This window comes from Perca flavescens, chromosome 6 (assembly GCF_004354835.1).
Source record: "Perca flavescens isolate YP-PL-M2 chromosome 6, PFLA_1.0, whole genome shotgun sequence".
NCBI classification, from domain to species: Eukaryota; Metazoa; Chordata; class Actinopteri; order Perciformes; family Percidae; genus Perca; species Perca flavescens.
This window is the reverse complement of record NC_041336.1, coordinates 20922427-20938967: the sequence shown is the minus strand read 5'-3', so window position 1 is coordinate 20938967 and position 16541 is coordinate 20922427. Positions and strand designations below refer to the sequence as shown.

General features: G+C 40.5%; 1 protein-coding gene across 2 annotated transcripts in view; it reads right to left on the bottom strand.

The window, feature by feature from the left end:
* Positions 1–11468: 11468 nt before the first annotated feature.
* nkd2b (NKD inhibitor of WNT signaling pathway 2b) overlaps positions 11469–16541 on the bottom strand; it is a 30718-nt gene continuing 25645 nt past the window's right edge. The window contains exons 4-10 of one of the 2 annotated variants that reach the window (XM_028581105.1): positions 15959–16019; positions 15318–15445; positions 13783–13878; positions 13505–13646; positions 13036–13093; positions 12786–12913; positions 11469–12596 (exon numbers count right to left, since the gene is read on the bottom strand). In XM_028581105.1, coding sequence (XP_028436906.1) covers positions 11992–12596; positions 12786–12913; positions 13036–13093; positions 13505–13646; positions 13783–13878; positions 15318–15445; positions 15959–16019 — 1218 coding nt within the window. In that variant the 3' untranslated portion in view covers positions 11469–11991. The remainder of the gene's footprint in view (positions 12597–12785; positions 12914–13035; positions 13094–13504; positions 13647–13782; positions 13879–15317; positions 15446–15958; positions 16020–16541) is intronic. The other variant, XM_028581106.1, reaches the window with a different exon arrangement.

Genomic DNA, 16541 nt, shown 5'->3' with positions numbered 1-16541 from the left:
ATAAATCGTAACACCACATATTGTTATATACAGTGGATCAAAATTTAGTCTTATGTATATAGCTACTGTATAATCTGCTATTTAAACAGAGACACACATACCTGGCATATGCACTATGCAAATATACACTCCTCTCTTTCCAAGTCACATAATGTTGGTGCCATGTCTGACCCTATAATTTCTGCTACCCTGGCCATCTGCACTGCACTGGTTTCACTGAGGGCAGATTGTCTTCTTTTAAGTCTCATTTTTTTCTCCTTTTCCTTCTTTTTAATTCTTACTTATCTCACATGAGCAACAAAACGGTTCAAGTTGAAGTCAACAAAAGTCTTGGGTCGGCACACATCCAAGATGCAGGCGCGTCAGCCAACTGAGCCAGCAGGATGCCCACTAAAGCAGATTTTAAGTCAGCCCTGTATAATTTTGGAAGCGAGGCTGCAGCCCTGTCTGAGTGGTGAGTTTGATATGTTTTTAAGATATTGAAGTAAAATAAATGAAGCAAACAGTAGAGAGATGACAGGAAGTGAGGGGGAATGACATGCAGCAGAGGTCCCCCGAGGCACTTGTGCTGAGAACGTTGTGTTCCATGGCCGGCGCCTGGGCCACCCTAATGTTAAACTAAATTGTGCTCCAAAGTCTTACAATCTAAAATGTTATGATTTTTAATTTTTATCAAACAATGGTTAGATTATTAAAGTAAAGTATTAATGAGTGTACTACTGCTATGTTAGGTGTACACTTGGTGTTGACTGACACAATGGATTTAGTTTCTTTTAAGAAACATAGTCCAATATGCTTATGATAGTCCAATATGCTTATGATTGTGATCAAATGTTATACTTAAGAGAAAAGCTATATAAAAAAATAACGTTGAAAAGGCTCCCAACAAAAATGTATTTGTGGATGATTACCTTCTAAATGTAAATTAGAGTTAAATTGGTTAATATCAGATTAAACATTAATTGAAGAATTACGGGTGGATTGAAAGAAATTAAATGTTTTAAGTTCCTAATTCTCTCCTCTTTATACAGTATTTCCTGTTTGAGATTGTAAATAGGTGGTTCCTCTTAGGCCACTAGAGGAGGCATCAGTGTGTGATTTAGGTCAGGATCAAGCCCTGCTGCACTGGGATAAACAGTCAACAACATGTATCCTGGAGCCGAAATGAATGCGAATTAGTCCACAGAGCTGATGTCCCCTGTGCTAAAGACAAAAATATGTGTGGGCTTCATACGTTCTTATCTACAGTATGTTCTGATTCATATCAAGACAGCAGTAAACTTGTGGACAGTAAAACATCAGCTCCTGTTAAACTACTATGTTTGTACAACTACAAGAATTAAACCTTTCCTGTTTTTTCCATGAGCAACCATAAGGTTTAAAATAGCCTCGTTTACGCAGACTTCTGGTAAACAATATTTATGTGATCTGAAAAAGCAGATAGGGCTGTCCCAGGGGTGGCACCCCATCTGATAGAGCAATCAGGGGAAGAAATTAGTCAGAAGACATGAGAGCTGCAGTTTTAAAAATTTTCATCAACATATCTTACCGTAACTCTACAGATAAAAATACAAGACAGATTTAAGCAGAGAGGATGGACACAGTAGTGGTTTGAATTAAGACTGAGAAATGTTTGCAGTCAGATGTACACACATGAACACACACATGAATTCAACCAAACTTTAACTTGAATATGAAGGAATTCATTGGAGGCGATATCATAAATTTAAGTAAGATTAGATAAAGTACATGCTCTGTTGTAAATAGATGGGTGGTCATTTGTGATACACACACACACACACACACACACACACACACACCAAACTGTGGAATGTGACACCTTGGTCCTACCTCACTTCGTACCAACCTCACAGTGCCACACAGGCCACCCAACAACAGTTGTTATGAAAACTTTAATCTTCATACCTTTTCCTCTTAAACTCCAGCATGATATACAGTATTTTAAAGTGTGACAGTAGTGGAAATATGTTGGCAGTTATCACAGCATTGTATAGTCATTTAAGTTTATATGTCTTTACGGCAGCAAAATGTCTGTTAGATCCATCTAAATTGCAAAAGCTCAGGAAATCCATACCAAGTAGAGTTGCAACTAACAATTAGTTTAGTGTTGAATAATCTGTTGTTGATTAAATTTCTTGTTTTGTGTGACCAACAGTCCGATACCAACCATATTCAATTTAATATCATGCAAGACCAAGAAAAACAAATGTCCCTTGTAAAATTACTCAAAAGATTAATCGATCATCAAATAAGAGCACCAATTAATGTCAATGTCTGAGAAATATATACTTTCTTGCTCACAACAGTCTGTCATCCGTCTCTCAGTGCAATTCCAACAATTCCACTATCTGACTCTTCCAAAAAGATAAAGCAGAAAGTCACTGTTTCACTAATACAGAGGAACTGTGGGCAAACAAAACGAAAAGAACTGCATTTTGTAAGTTTTATACTCACAGATCAGACTGAGAAGCTGAGTCCATACAGAGGACCGAGTGAAAGAGTCATCACTCTCCTTCTAACCGCCTCACACAGCCATGGGAACTCACATCCCATCACCATCCAGGCTCACACACTAAACCGTTCCTCCTCTCACAGACGGACACAGTGGCGCTGCTGCACACTAAGGCTCCAGGATTCAGATTGATTACCTCGCTACACAAATGCACACAGCTACACAAACACAAACAACCACATAGCGCCCCAACCCCCAGCCTCCCACAAACATGCAAAGAGAGACCCAAATCTGTATGGCGAGACATGCATAAATTGCACTTTTACACATTTAAAAAGAAATGCGTCTCAAGTCAAATTTAAAGTGTCTGTCTTTTTCTGATGTCTTTGTCAGGAAAGAGATTTACCCCTTCCTCCACGGCTGTGTGGTGCAGCTGTTCCACCAACAGCCCGACCATATTCAAGCACAGAAAAACAGTATGCCACCTGTCATAGCCGCCTAATGTACCTTAGTCCCCCTGCTGTGTGGACGTCTCACTCCAATACAAAAGCCAGTGTTTTCTCTGGGCGCACGAGCACAGGTGGCTGGAGGAGGCAAGGTCGAGTTACAGCAGCAGCTCCCACAGTTGAAATCATCAAGGAGTCAAGGAGAGGACAAGCTCAGTCTGACTCAATTATACATACACTGCAGTATGTACTGTGTGACGTATGTGAAGTGAAGTATGACTAAACTTCATTGTGTTAAGCATACGTTTTATATTTTTCAATAAGTAATCCCTATTGTAAAACTAGAGTAATCAAGCTTTCCTTCCCTTCAGTGTCTAATTGCATGGAATCTAATCTAATCTGTGCTGTTGGGCAGAAGAATGAAAACATCTTCCTATAATAAAGACACTAATGTTAGATGTTACCATCCTTGCACAGACTTGCCTGGGTACCCACTCACCTGTAAATCTGTTTCAACAAGCAGTTAAAACATACATCCACTAAATACTGTACTGACTTACTACAGTATGTCATATAAAACATTTCGTTGGCAGTATTGTTTTGCATTTATTTTATATTTTTTTTTAATCTTTATTAAAACAATAGAAACTCTTCCAGCCAAAGGAGTAGTGTATAGCTTGACATAAGCAGGTCATAAAACGTTTGTACTATTACATTTCTATTAATTAATCTGTGTCATGTGTACTACACTGCTCTTTAGTAGTTAAGCTTTACTTCTCCTTAACAGATTCCAAATTCCCTTTGAAGATAAGCAATTTCACTCACTAAAAACTGCCAAGAATTCTCTGGATTACAGACTGTACAGCAATAATAATGCTAAAACTTTGCTCTTAGATTAAGTGCAATTAACAATGACAACAAATAACCTGAGACAGAACAATGCCCCAAAGTTCAACATCCAAACTAATCCCAGCCAAAGCAGTTAAAATTGTTTTTGAAAATCAGCACTCACCTCGCTCTGCTCTACTGCTTTGAAGTCTCCAACAACACATGGAGGAGTCACTGGTTCTCTGGGCTCTGAAGGGCTGACAGCTGTCTAACCAGAGCAGAGGACCAGCCCCCAAGTCCTGGAAGAACCTGACATGTTCCATCAAACAAACTGCTTTGTTGACTGAGGAGAATCACAATATTAAGGCTAGCCAGGCAGAAAGTTTCCCAGTCCCCAAGGCATCCCAATTCCTCGGCGGGGCGTAACCCAGTCGTTTTATCTGCACCCATCTCCCTCATGTGTACACTGTAAGGGGAACCAAGAGCAGTGCAACTCAACAAAGCCATGTCAACAAAGTCTAGACAACTGCGCTTTACCTGTGCTTTCTGTCAATCTATAGTGTGGTATGGTCTTTAATGTATACAAACTTTTGATTTAGAGTTATATTATTATTTTTTACAAATCAGTTCTATAACCTCATCACCTTTTCGGTTAATTAGAAAGACTCTGATCATATAAAACCCTGTGGACTCTCTATTGTGTCAGTAATAAAAAAAAAAAAAAAAAAAAAGGATTAAAGATAAATGTCACAATAAAGGGATCTAGAGCATCACAGCCACACTGATCTGTAGAGACAATCCAGCGCCTGTCAGTGCAGCCTGCCTCGAGTGCTCTTGATGGCAACAGATGTCAGCCTGCATTGTTATATGGATTACTAGAGCCACTCAGCAAACACCTCCAGGTGTGCATTCCACACCAGGAAGGGAAAAGGTGGGAGCCACTCCTCCGAATCAATAAAAAGTGCTGACTTTTCTCTCTCTTAAACTCTGCAAGCCTGAGCAGAGGGAGACTGTTGGAATTGGGTGAAGTGCTGATGCACCCCTTTTAATGGTCAGCGAAAAAGAGAGAAGAAGAAGCTTTCCTGCTCAAAAAAAAAGGAAAACTGTGCGGTGCATGAGCAAGTCATTTATGCAGTAAGATGAAGGGCAGTGCGATGGGTGTCTAATCTTTGGTCTGAACTGTACACCTGGTCTCCGCAGGGTCTTTAATCTTTGGAGGAAGGAACAGAAATTAGAGGCCCCTCTTCTACATCTCTGACGTTGGGTTAAACTACCAAGGGTGTGTAAATATCCACTACAAATGAATCACTGGCATGCAAAGCCAAAGCATTGTGATGCAAGTCAAGCTGAAGACAGTGGGAGGATTAAGGTTTGAAATTGCAGTAAATGTCATATTAGCGAGTCACATCATGACAACTCTCAAAATTAATATAAACAAACATGTCTGCTTACTTCTTATACATTTGTTATATTTGCCACAGCATGACAACTAACGCTCAAACAACTACCTAATTAATCGACTGGTCGACCAACATTTAAAGGGTTTTATCAAGTCATAATACCAAACATTTGGTAGTAAAAGCTTCTAAAATGTAAAATGTTGGTTGTTTTTGTGTTTCTAATCACTGTAATTGAATTAGTTTGTGCTTTTTGGCAGTTAGTTGTAAGGCACCACTTTAGTAATGGAAATGTTTTGACAACAGATAGTAGAAAAAATCTACAATTTAATATATAATTAAAATAGCTGTGAGTTTTCATTCTAACAAGCAGATAGATGAGAGCAAAAACTGAATGTGCAGCTTGTTAACTGCTTTCTGGAAGAAGACGAAATCAGACACAAGCCATGTCCTCATTTCCAGTAAATGCAAGGATGTAAGATACACTGATAACCATCACAGGACTCATTATAGGCCTTACGTCTCTGCACCTGATAATTTGTACAAATAAATGCACATCTGAGAAGAGAGAGACGAGGAGGAAAAGAGAGAGAGAGAAAAAGGGGGTAGAGAGAGGAGGGAGAAAACGATAGGGAGGGCGAGGTGTTTCCTGTTTCCATAGCTCTAATTATACCTGTCTCTTGAGGATAGGGCCTATCGGGAAGAGGAGTTCTGTCATTGAGGAGTTCCTCAATGACAGAATGCTGAGTTTCTATACTTTCCTATATCTATGCTTACATATGTGGTTACACAAATGAGCATTACATGGAAAACACAAAGAGTCTCCAGATGAGTCTATAAGGGAAATACATACTGCACTTTACAAATAATTTAAAGTGTAACATTTACAAGTGCAAGAGAATTATTATTTTTCAATTTAAAACTCCCTTCCCTTCGTGGCCGGGTTTGCTCAGTGGTGGAGCGGGCGCACATATACTGAGAGGTTTATGCCTCAACGCAGAGGTCCATGGTTTGAATACAACCTGTGACAATTTCCTGCATGTCTTCTCCTCTCTCCCCTTTCTTACCTAGCTGTCCTGTCAAAAATTAAAGGCGGAAAAGCCCCAAAAATAATCTTCAACAAAAAAAAATTCCCTTCCTGTGCATATTTATATGGGGAAATAATTTACTTTGAGATATAATGTAGCTGTTCCCGAGTCCACCAGCGAGCTGTTTTAATCCTTACTCAAACAAAAAGACAAAATAATCCAAAAACTAATAAAAACAAACAAGGTCAATACACTGATGTGGTATTGTGCAAACTGTTGGTGTATTGGTCTTTCTTTGCAATTGATAGTGCCTGTTTTTATACAAACTAAACACTCACTTCATCTGGTTGTGAGTTGTTGTCAGAGTAATGATTCTTTCCTGCAAATATGGAGTAGATAGTCTCTTGTGTTTGCAGCTCCCAAAGATATTTCACTAACATTTTATCAGAGCACATCACAGCAAAAACAGTTAAAAGTAGGTCTACTACTCTACTACTGGGTTTGCTGCTTCTCAACAGGACTTGAACACTGCCCTCCTCTGGTGGACAACATAAAGACATATAAAAACGTTCCTGCAGAATACAAAAGGACTTAAACACATGCACCTGACAGTAACTGCAGACTGGTAGACTTTCTGTCCACTGTATTTCACAGCGAATTAGTGAAAACCATACATATAAATAACAATAGATGAAGTTCCCATAAACTACTGCCCTGTAAACCAGACCACAAAGCAAAGAATATTAATAATCAGTTTGACAGCCCTGGTTTGTAATCAGCTTTTTGTCCATCTATTAGTATGCAGCAGAGGAGAGGCAAGCTGAGAGGAAAGGTGGGGGGTTGTGAGACAGAAAGAGATGGAGAGAGCAGCCTTCATCCAGCAGCTCACATTGCCTGGCAACCTCACCACAACACAGAGAATGTGTACAGTGGTCTGCACCTCTACTCTCTCACCATTAGAGACTTACAAATACAGGAAAATCAGTGGAGAGTAATGGATTTCAACTGCACTGTTTAGATTTGGAAGATATCTGAGCTTCAGTAGCAGAGGGAGGTTTCTAGAGAGCAATAAAGAGCCATCAACAGGAAGCTGTCAGAGCCCTATACCTGAATTGTAAAGAGTTGTCATAAACTGCATTGGTGGCATTCACACCGATCCCTGGAAACTAGTGTCCACATCTAAATAAACAGCCTTTTAACTAATGCCCATGCATTTTTTTATGGATCGTTACACATGCACGATTTTGTTGCTTACATTCTAACACAGCCGAAATAGCATTATGCTGACATGATGATATTATCAGAATTCAATAGTTAACCACTTGCAATCAGGTGCATTGGTTATGTTGCACAACTGATGTACAGTATTCATGTTATAATTAATACAGTATATAGTACACAGCAAAACATCTGTATATCCTAAGGCTAGAATAATCAAGCAGGAGCTAAATAATTTGGTTTGCTTTCAGTTGTCTGTCACTTCTTCTTCTTCGTCGTCTGTCTATATTTGTCCAACAATATGTTTTTTAACCCTGCAGAGAAAACTCTTGTCAACTTATTGAATCAGACTCAAATTAGAAAAGAGAGAACAGTCTTTCTTCTTTTGTGTCAGAACTTGAGAGTCAGAATTAGTGAACCATTTTCCCTCCAGATTTAACTTTGCTCAGTTTAGGGCTTAATCAAGTGGAAATTGGGAATAGGGGGTTGTGGGTTGGTTGGGGTTGGGGTGCGGGGTAGAATGGAGCAATTGTTCAGATAAAGGCCTCATGTTGAGTCCGCTTTGATGTCTCTCTGGGGGGATATGCTGGGACTTTACAGTAGCATTTCATTCCATTACTTTTTGATCAACGCTTGAAAAAAAAGTGCAGGCTGCAGAGATTTTGTTAAAATGGGGCTCAGAGTTGACTCTTTTATTTGAATTTTTTTTTAACCAAATGTTTTCATAGACTTTTCTGGCCCACATTTAAACGCCAGAGGGTCAATCTCACATGTTCCATGTCATATTTCTCAAATTTTCTGTTTTACTCCCCAAAATATCACAATTCATGTGGGAATCCCCTCCATTCGCCCCACGTCTATACAAGCAGACAGGCTCCCACTGATCTATTATGTTGCAAAGCCTTTCTCATGCATGTCTTGAATGAAAGCCAGCGTATCGATGGTCTGAGGATAATCACATTTTCCTGAGACAGGCTTAGCTGCACTAAATAAGCCGCAGAGAAAAAAAGGTGGGTCGAACAAAACTGTTGTATGTTGGGGAAAAACTTTTCCACTGTAAGCTTCGTACAGAGAAATGAACCTTAGTCGTGAGGAATGCGAACAAAATGGGGAAATTTCTTCTTGACTGTTAAAACGTCGATAAGGAAGTGGAGGAGAAAGTTTAGGAAATAGGGTGCTACTTTAACAGTAGCTACATCGGGATGCTGCACTTGTATTTGGACAACATACGGTTCCTACCTCTCTGTTACTGTTTCTTCCTTCAGCAGGTGCACTTGGCACGTTTCAGAGATGCTGCAGCGTCCTGTCTCCAAAAACCATCTGCACTCCGCGTTCCCACTTGTTGCTGAAGCAAAGAAGCCTCCATGGAAGAACTTGGTCAGCAAATGTAAAATACAGCGACAAATAATAAAAAATAAAAAAAATAACTAAGCTGTTATACAGTCAGCGTCTGTAATAGGCCTATGCTACGTACTTAGTACTTACTTTGGGTGGAAGTTGGTAGTTGTCAGTGTTAAGTGCAGGTTCTCCGAGGCGCCCAAAGTGGATATTTGCATTAGACCGACCCTCCCCTCGCCTTTCATAGCTGCCATTGTTTGTCTCAGTCGGGGCTCAGATTCAGTCCTTCCCTAAATCCCTGACGACCGGAGCAGGGAATGCTGCTTTCTCTGAGCTGGGCTGGCAATTAACAAAAGCGCGTTGGTATGAAGCGACACTTATTTTGTAAAATAATAATAAATAAAATACATTATGCCAACCGTTTAAACATTTTTTTATAATAGGCCTACATTAAAAAAAATATATATCTGGTATCTTACATAGCTGAAAAGTAGCTCACATTTAGGTGTAGTAGCTCTTTTCTACTCTTTACTTGAATGACAACGTACAGACTGTTGCATCTGTGATGTGAAACAGCCATGCCCAGCAAGGTGACAGCTCAACTTGAGTTCAAGGTCTTTCTTTTAGAATCTAATTAAAAACCCAATTTATGTTGACAACATACATTAGCTATAAGTATTCATTAATGCACTTGAGTTTCAATAATAGATTTTAAATCAATGTTGTGGTTTCACCTAAGGGTTTCACAGCTGATTAGAGGTCTGTTTGAATATTGTGTTGTTTACAAACCTTACCGCTGTAAGCAAACCTTTAACAACTCCTGCAAACATGATTAATAACTAGTTGAGGTTCAAATTGAACTCTTGACCCTTGGACACAGCAGTTGACAAAACAATATGAGCTGTTTTTGGAGCTTTTTGTTTTTTCATTCGCTGATGAAGATCATTTGATGTAATCAAATGCTCCAGAACAGCTACTAAATGGACCTTGGGGGAGATTGCTTTGTCAGTTAATAACCAGATTTAGCGGTTGTCTTGTCAATGTGAGAGAGATAGCAGGTTCCTGTGTTTTGCTGATGGAGCAACCCTCTTGTTTACATGTGGATCAGACACTTACCCTTATTTATACAGGGGTTAAGGTTGGCTGAGCATGTATGCTGCTCTACAGTGATGCTCTCTTTAAACTCACTTCATGATTTCAACAGATCTAAGATTGACCTGTGGTCCTACTAAATTATACAGTATCTCAAGGAACACTTGACTGATGTCTTCCTTCAGTATTTACCATAGATGGCTATTAGTTGCCACCTAGTGGCTGACACAGAGACAGACCTGGTGAATGGCTTCAGTGTCCTGGTTTGTGGGCCTTTTTTCAGGACAAGCCCAGAGGTAAAGACAAACTTTTTAAGACATTTGAATTTCATTTCAGGGTCCTGGTATTGTGCATGGTGGTTCACTGTCACACTGTGATATTATCACTAACACTTCTGCTTTTCCCATTATAATACATCAAAGTGTCAGCTGTTGGTAATATGCACAATTGAAGCTTAATATCAACTGAATTATTAGGAGGTTGGTCCTACATTATTACTTCAGCTGGAGGCCCTGTCTTAAAGATATTTCATCTAGTTTTCCTATTTCAGTTTGTATTGTCCTTACATGGTGTATATTGCTAAATGCAATTGTGTTTAATCAAATTACCACAAACTAATTGACACACAAGGGGCCAGATGCTGCAGATTGTCAGCACTACCATGTGGCATAATACTATTCCCTAAGTGTCCCTGTACTTGGCATACAGAACCACCACAGGGAAATGTTTTAGTCTTCAGTATGAACCCTGTAGGGAAATGCAGCACAGTCATGCATTACCAAAACAACCAATGCTCTGTTTTCTCAGAAAATGAGATGGAAGTGCAAACACGAAGAAACACGAGACACTTCTGCTTTCAAAAATAAGGCCTTTCTGTTACAGTCACCTTTGTGGCCAGACACTCATACACCATCCGGCAACCACTGCATTTGTATTACTGGTAGAAAGTTGCTGCTGTTCCCACAGTATATTCATGTCATTGATAGTACGGTCAGATAGAGCTTTTCAGTTACTCGTGCTGACCAAGATCAGCTGTCTGTCTCTGACCTTTAAATAACTTATCTGCTGCTGCTTCTTTATCTCCTTGTGATAATTAAAACAACCTGATCCAATAACTTAAAACTACCTTGTTTTTTTTAATGGAATCAATAATCTAAAAAAAACATCAGCCTTGATTCCAAATTGTTCCCATTCATTTAAATGGCCAGTAAACAAAAACGAAAAATCTTTGATCTACTCTCAAACCACAACAAGGTTTTAATTATTTTATTATTTTCAGTTAATGTTAAAGTCTCAAACAATAACTTAATACTGAGTGGCTTTGTGCTGTAGATGTTCTGTTTTTATCCACACAGTGGCAGCAGACACCATAATTAAGTGTGTTATGAGCAGAAATAAACAAACTGTTGCTGCAATAATATAAATGAACTATATAATGTTTATTAAAATATATAAAAGACAAAATACATATATGCATAATTATGTCCATGATGAAATATGCATATACAGTATAATAATTATACAGTAAAATGTGTTTACATATATAGATTTTTTTATACATATAGCAAAATATTTTTGCATTTAAACTGGCAGTGGTGATTTCATACTCCAATCCCCCCCCGCCCCACCCCAAACAGGAAGCCCCTCAGTCCACATAAGGCTTCCCAGACGAAGAAGCCTCCGTAAAACGCTCGAGAGCAGCAGCACCTTTACACCTGAGATCCATGTTTTGGAAAGGTCTCACACAGAACAACACACCTACTCTGACACAAATAGCTTCCATGGACTTTAACCCACAGCACCAGGAGGGAAACGATGTCTCGTCAAAAGTCCTCTGATCTGTTCCTTGTACCCTTACTGAACATTGGCAACGTTCGCAGCAGTCCCAGCAGAAAATCTACAAAAACTTCAAAACCGTGCCACACATCTTTTGTTATTAAACAATAACTCAGAAAAACATCCTTTCGTTCGGATATCATCAGCCATCGCACTACAGGATTCCCCAGTACATCTGATCTCAGGATATATCTGTATATAGCTTGCAAGAGTTGAGTAAAAAGATCCTGGACAGAGCGTAAAATACTCCCGTGGGATGATGTTAAGTCCTTCAGATTGGTGTGGTTGGTTGCGGTTGGTCCTGTACAGTTTCAGTCACTGCACACTAAATGCGGTCATGTCTGATGGTAATGGTGGTAGTGGTGGTGGTGGTGGTGTTCATGGTGATGGTGGTGCTCATGACGCTGGACCACAGGGACCACAAACCCTGGGCTCCCAGCGGGATTGGACGCCTGCTCTCTCTCCAGGCTTGGTAGTACAGGGGGCTGCTGCTGGGGGTGGGACTGAGGGGACAGCGGGGTTTTGGATGGGGACATGGCCTCCCGGGCTTTTGCCCTAAGGCGTTTGCTGTGACTGTATTGCAAAGGGTGCTGGTGGTGGCCGGAGGATTGTACTTGGTGTGGCAAGTGGTACACATCCTGACCCCCATGTCCTGCTGCGCTGCCACTGTGCAGCATGCTTTGCAGAGGCGGGTGGTAGCCGTGACATTTAGTGGATTTGCCACCTCCGCTGCCCCCGTTATTCCCTCCGCCTCCCTTGTAGGTTCCTTTGGGAGATTTGACAAAATGTGTACCCTTGCTTCGAGACTCCATAGGGTTGTAGCTATCGCTGATGACCTGTGAGCGGCGCTGGTGAAGAACTTGGGTTTCTGGTTCCTGGGAGCGTGAGCGGCTCTGGCTTTGGGAGCTCCGGACATGAGCCTCCTGGGGAGGGGTGGTTCCTAAAGGACAGGCAAGAGACACAGGGTCATTGGCTTATACAAATTATTGTAATTTATAACACTGTACTTTGAACTACTGTTTCCTCTCAGCATCCACATCATCTCTTAACCTGTCATTGTAATATAATACAGCAAATTTGAGTCAACAACAACAAGCAGGCTATTAACACACAATAAAAAGACACTTACCTTCAAATCTGGAGGTGTAGTTCTCTATACCAGCCAGGTCCAGGTAGTGATTCCTCCTCTCTGTGTTCTCATCCACACAGTAATGCTGACCCTTGGTGGCCTGCGCTTCATTGCTCTGCCCTTTGCTGCTAAAAATGGGTAAAACGCTCATGATTAGTGGACTCTGAATTATTTACACAATTCATTTGCAAGAATTATTACAACACACACAGGCCAGCCTCTAAGCAAAGTATACTTGATGTGTACTGACCTGACGTAGGAGGACAGCCGCTTTTCAGCCAAACGCCCTTCCTCTTGGTGACAGCGATCTGAAGAGGTAAAATACAAGAACTGAGACCAGGAAAGTCCAGTCCACCTGCACCATTACAGTTTGCTGCTTTTGCTGTTTTACGCAACCCATACCAAAAAAGCCTTCAGAGGAAATCCGTTTGAGTGAAAGAAGTTATGACATTAACAATGTAAATGATGTGTTTGGAGAGTCCAGAAATATTGGTAGACAATGAACCAGGTAATGTGAACAGAGGAACAATCTAAACATCTGAAAATGTACAGAAAAAAAGACATCGCAGTAATGACACCAATGGTTGATTGACAAGTGTTCTGCAAAAACAACACATCATCTACAATCCACAAATATGCAGGAAATGCTGAGTTGGCTCACAGCATATTGGGGTAATAAATCATGTCTGAGGTATGATGGTGTTTTAGTTGTCATTTACCTGTTCCTGTTTCTCTTCTGTGGCACCTGGGCTCTGGAGTGACGGTCAGTTTGACACGCAGAGTCTTGCTCTTATTATGACAGGAGTGATTCACAGAGGCATCCACCACATCATAGATAGTGTGCATCAGGCTGGACATGTCCTATAGTGACAGATAAAACACAGTTAGTACAGTTGAAAAGGACAGATGATCAGTAATAAGAAGACATGGCACATCAAGGAGCACAGATAGAAAAGAACATCACTGCAGGGAAAGGCATGAAAGCTAATAAACGCACATCTTTTGTAACTTTCCCGCTGTTGTCAAAGTCGTAAAGTGTAAAGATCCACTCCTGACGGTTGTCATCCTCCACAGAAACATCACACTCCAGGTCCTGTGGATCCAAACATCACCATACTTAATACACATAAACAGTTGGAAGGTTTCACTCTACACATTTTTGTCAATAATAAGCAAAGCAATAATACTTCTACTGTACAATATGTCAAAGACAATGTTTATGACAACAGGGGGCAGCATTTACTCTTCAGTCTGATTCATAAACATTTTTCAAAAGGAAATGAGTGTTGTTTTCCTTCATTCTGCACGGGACTATACTGTTTACCAGAGGGCTTCATGAAACTATGCCTCTGATCCCAATCAAATCGAACAAACATAAATTCAGCATGTACTTTATCAGCGAGTGCATTTAAATACTTCTTCCTATGCAAAACAAAAAGTGTACATGTAAACCGATCACTTCTCTGCTGTCTTTCCCTTGTTTGGGGGTAGCACAGAGAAATAAGTCAGGGTAGCAGGCCCTGCCACTTTGACCATGTCTTTCTTCCTTCTTCCAGGAAAAATGAGCACAACCACTATTCTCAGTTACAATTTTTTGGCAGTAACTTTGATTCAGATGTATCTAGTAACATGGCCATAATTGGAAAAATAAACATCTGGAATATAGGCCCTGCTGCAGGCATGGTGGAGAGCTGACACTGGCAGTGTGCATTTACAAGGGAGGAGACCCCTGGGAGAAAGGCGGCCCTTTATGGTTCTATAATATCTCCTCAACTCACATAACCAGGAGTGATCACCAAAGGGCAGATCTAAGCAATTATTTTAAACATGCAAGTCTAAACATTATAATCTATTTTTTCTATTTATTGGTCCCTAAATTCAATCAGGATATGGTCTGGAGCAGTGTCAAAATACAGACAGATGTTTTGTGCACAAGGTGAAGGCATACAGCTGCGGCTAGGACCGAGGTTACCCACCATGCATTTATTTTCTTACCTATGTTTAAATAATTTTCACTCACTGGAACACAAAACTTTCTTCTATTTTTTTTTAAAGACTACTTTTTGGTCATTTTTAGGTCTGTGTTTGACAGGACAGCTGAAGACATGAAAGGGGAGAGAGAGGGGGAATGACATGCAGCAAAGGGCCGCAGGTCGGAGTCAAACCCGGGCCCGCTGCGTCGAGGAGTAAACCTCTTTATATGGGCGCCCGCTGTACCAACTGAGCTACCCAGGTGCCCACAAATATTTTTTTTTTAACACTCAAGTCTCTTGACCTTTTTCTGACCCAGGTTCTCAGACCATAACACAGCTAACACACAATAATTATCAGTAATTTAGAGTTTCATTCCATTTCATCTGAGGTTTTGGAATAACTTTGCATCTGGCCTGGGTCGGAACCTGGGACCTTTTGGTGAGTCCCTGTGCCACCCGTTTGTTGTATACTCATGTTATAAACATGTCACTTGTACTGCAATTGTTAACTCAACCACATTACAGCATTGCAATTATGCCAGGTCATATAACCACTTACATCCAGACTGATGCGTTTCTTCCCGGGAGCTTTGGTCGAATCTCTAAGTATCTCCCGCACTCCATCCTCTGAGTGCAGGTACTGCAGGTAGCTTTCACAGCCCTCAGCCTTCTCTGGAGGAAGAACCACTGTCAACACAGGAGAACACATTTGAGTTAGTTAAACACAAAGAAAACCTTGCAGAAATTGGGCACAGTTTTGTGTGGTTCAGTTAGTTACACTAGAAAATCTCAAACCCTCACAAGATCATAAACTTTACTTAGATGTTGATTGTGCCTTTGACGGCCCATTCATTTGTAATGAAAACTGCTCACCAAACGCACACACCCTGTTTTGTACTGTACCAATAACATGCATTTGTGTTGTTCTTCATCTTCACAAAAATGAAACCAAAATATCTTGATAAATAACTTTGCTGCTTCCGCAAATTAAAATAGATAATAAATGCAAACAATGATACATACACCTGCTTTAGGATTGTTTTATGAAAGTAATCATACCTACTAACGGCACATACAGGTTCATCTATCATACAATGTTAGTAAGTATGTTAATATATTTTTTTTTGCAACATAAACTATTCAAGCATTGTTTCAGCGTGAAGCTTATCGATGAGCGAGAAGACACCCTTCTCAACCTACCCTCTAGGGGACAGTGTTGATCTGTGAATTGTCCTTCCTTCAGCTCACCATTTGGAAACCCCTGGGACAAGGAAAGAAATGAGAAGAGAGGGGGGTGGTCAGAGATGTAAGTGAATCTACAGTTCAGACCACAGACACAGAGAAAACAAACAGTTCCAGCTAAAGCATTTCCTACTCAGATGAGAGGAGAGGGCTGGAGGCTCCAGCGCGGCCAAACACTTTGAACATCTGCACGCTTATTGTGTTTCACTGTCTGGGACACGGGGAGTGCAGCCAAGCCGAGCTTTCAAGATTTCTCCAAGCCCTTTAAACGGAGCCCTCGCATCCATCAAAAAAACCATAATGCACTTCATCACCTGAGCTCTCTCTCTCTCTTCGCCAACCTGTTTATTCTCATGCTGTTTGACATGGAACTCAGCGAGGAGAGTTTGACAGAAGAAGCCCAGAGTTTAGGGAAAAGTTGTGTTGTATTTCTCATTGAAAACTTGACTCTGCGATGTTTGGTTTATGTAAAACAAACCTCACAAAGAGCTCTCAGCAACATGCGTGTATTTATTTTGAATGGAGAATAATTGCCAGATGG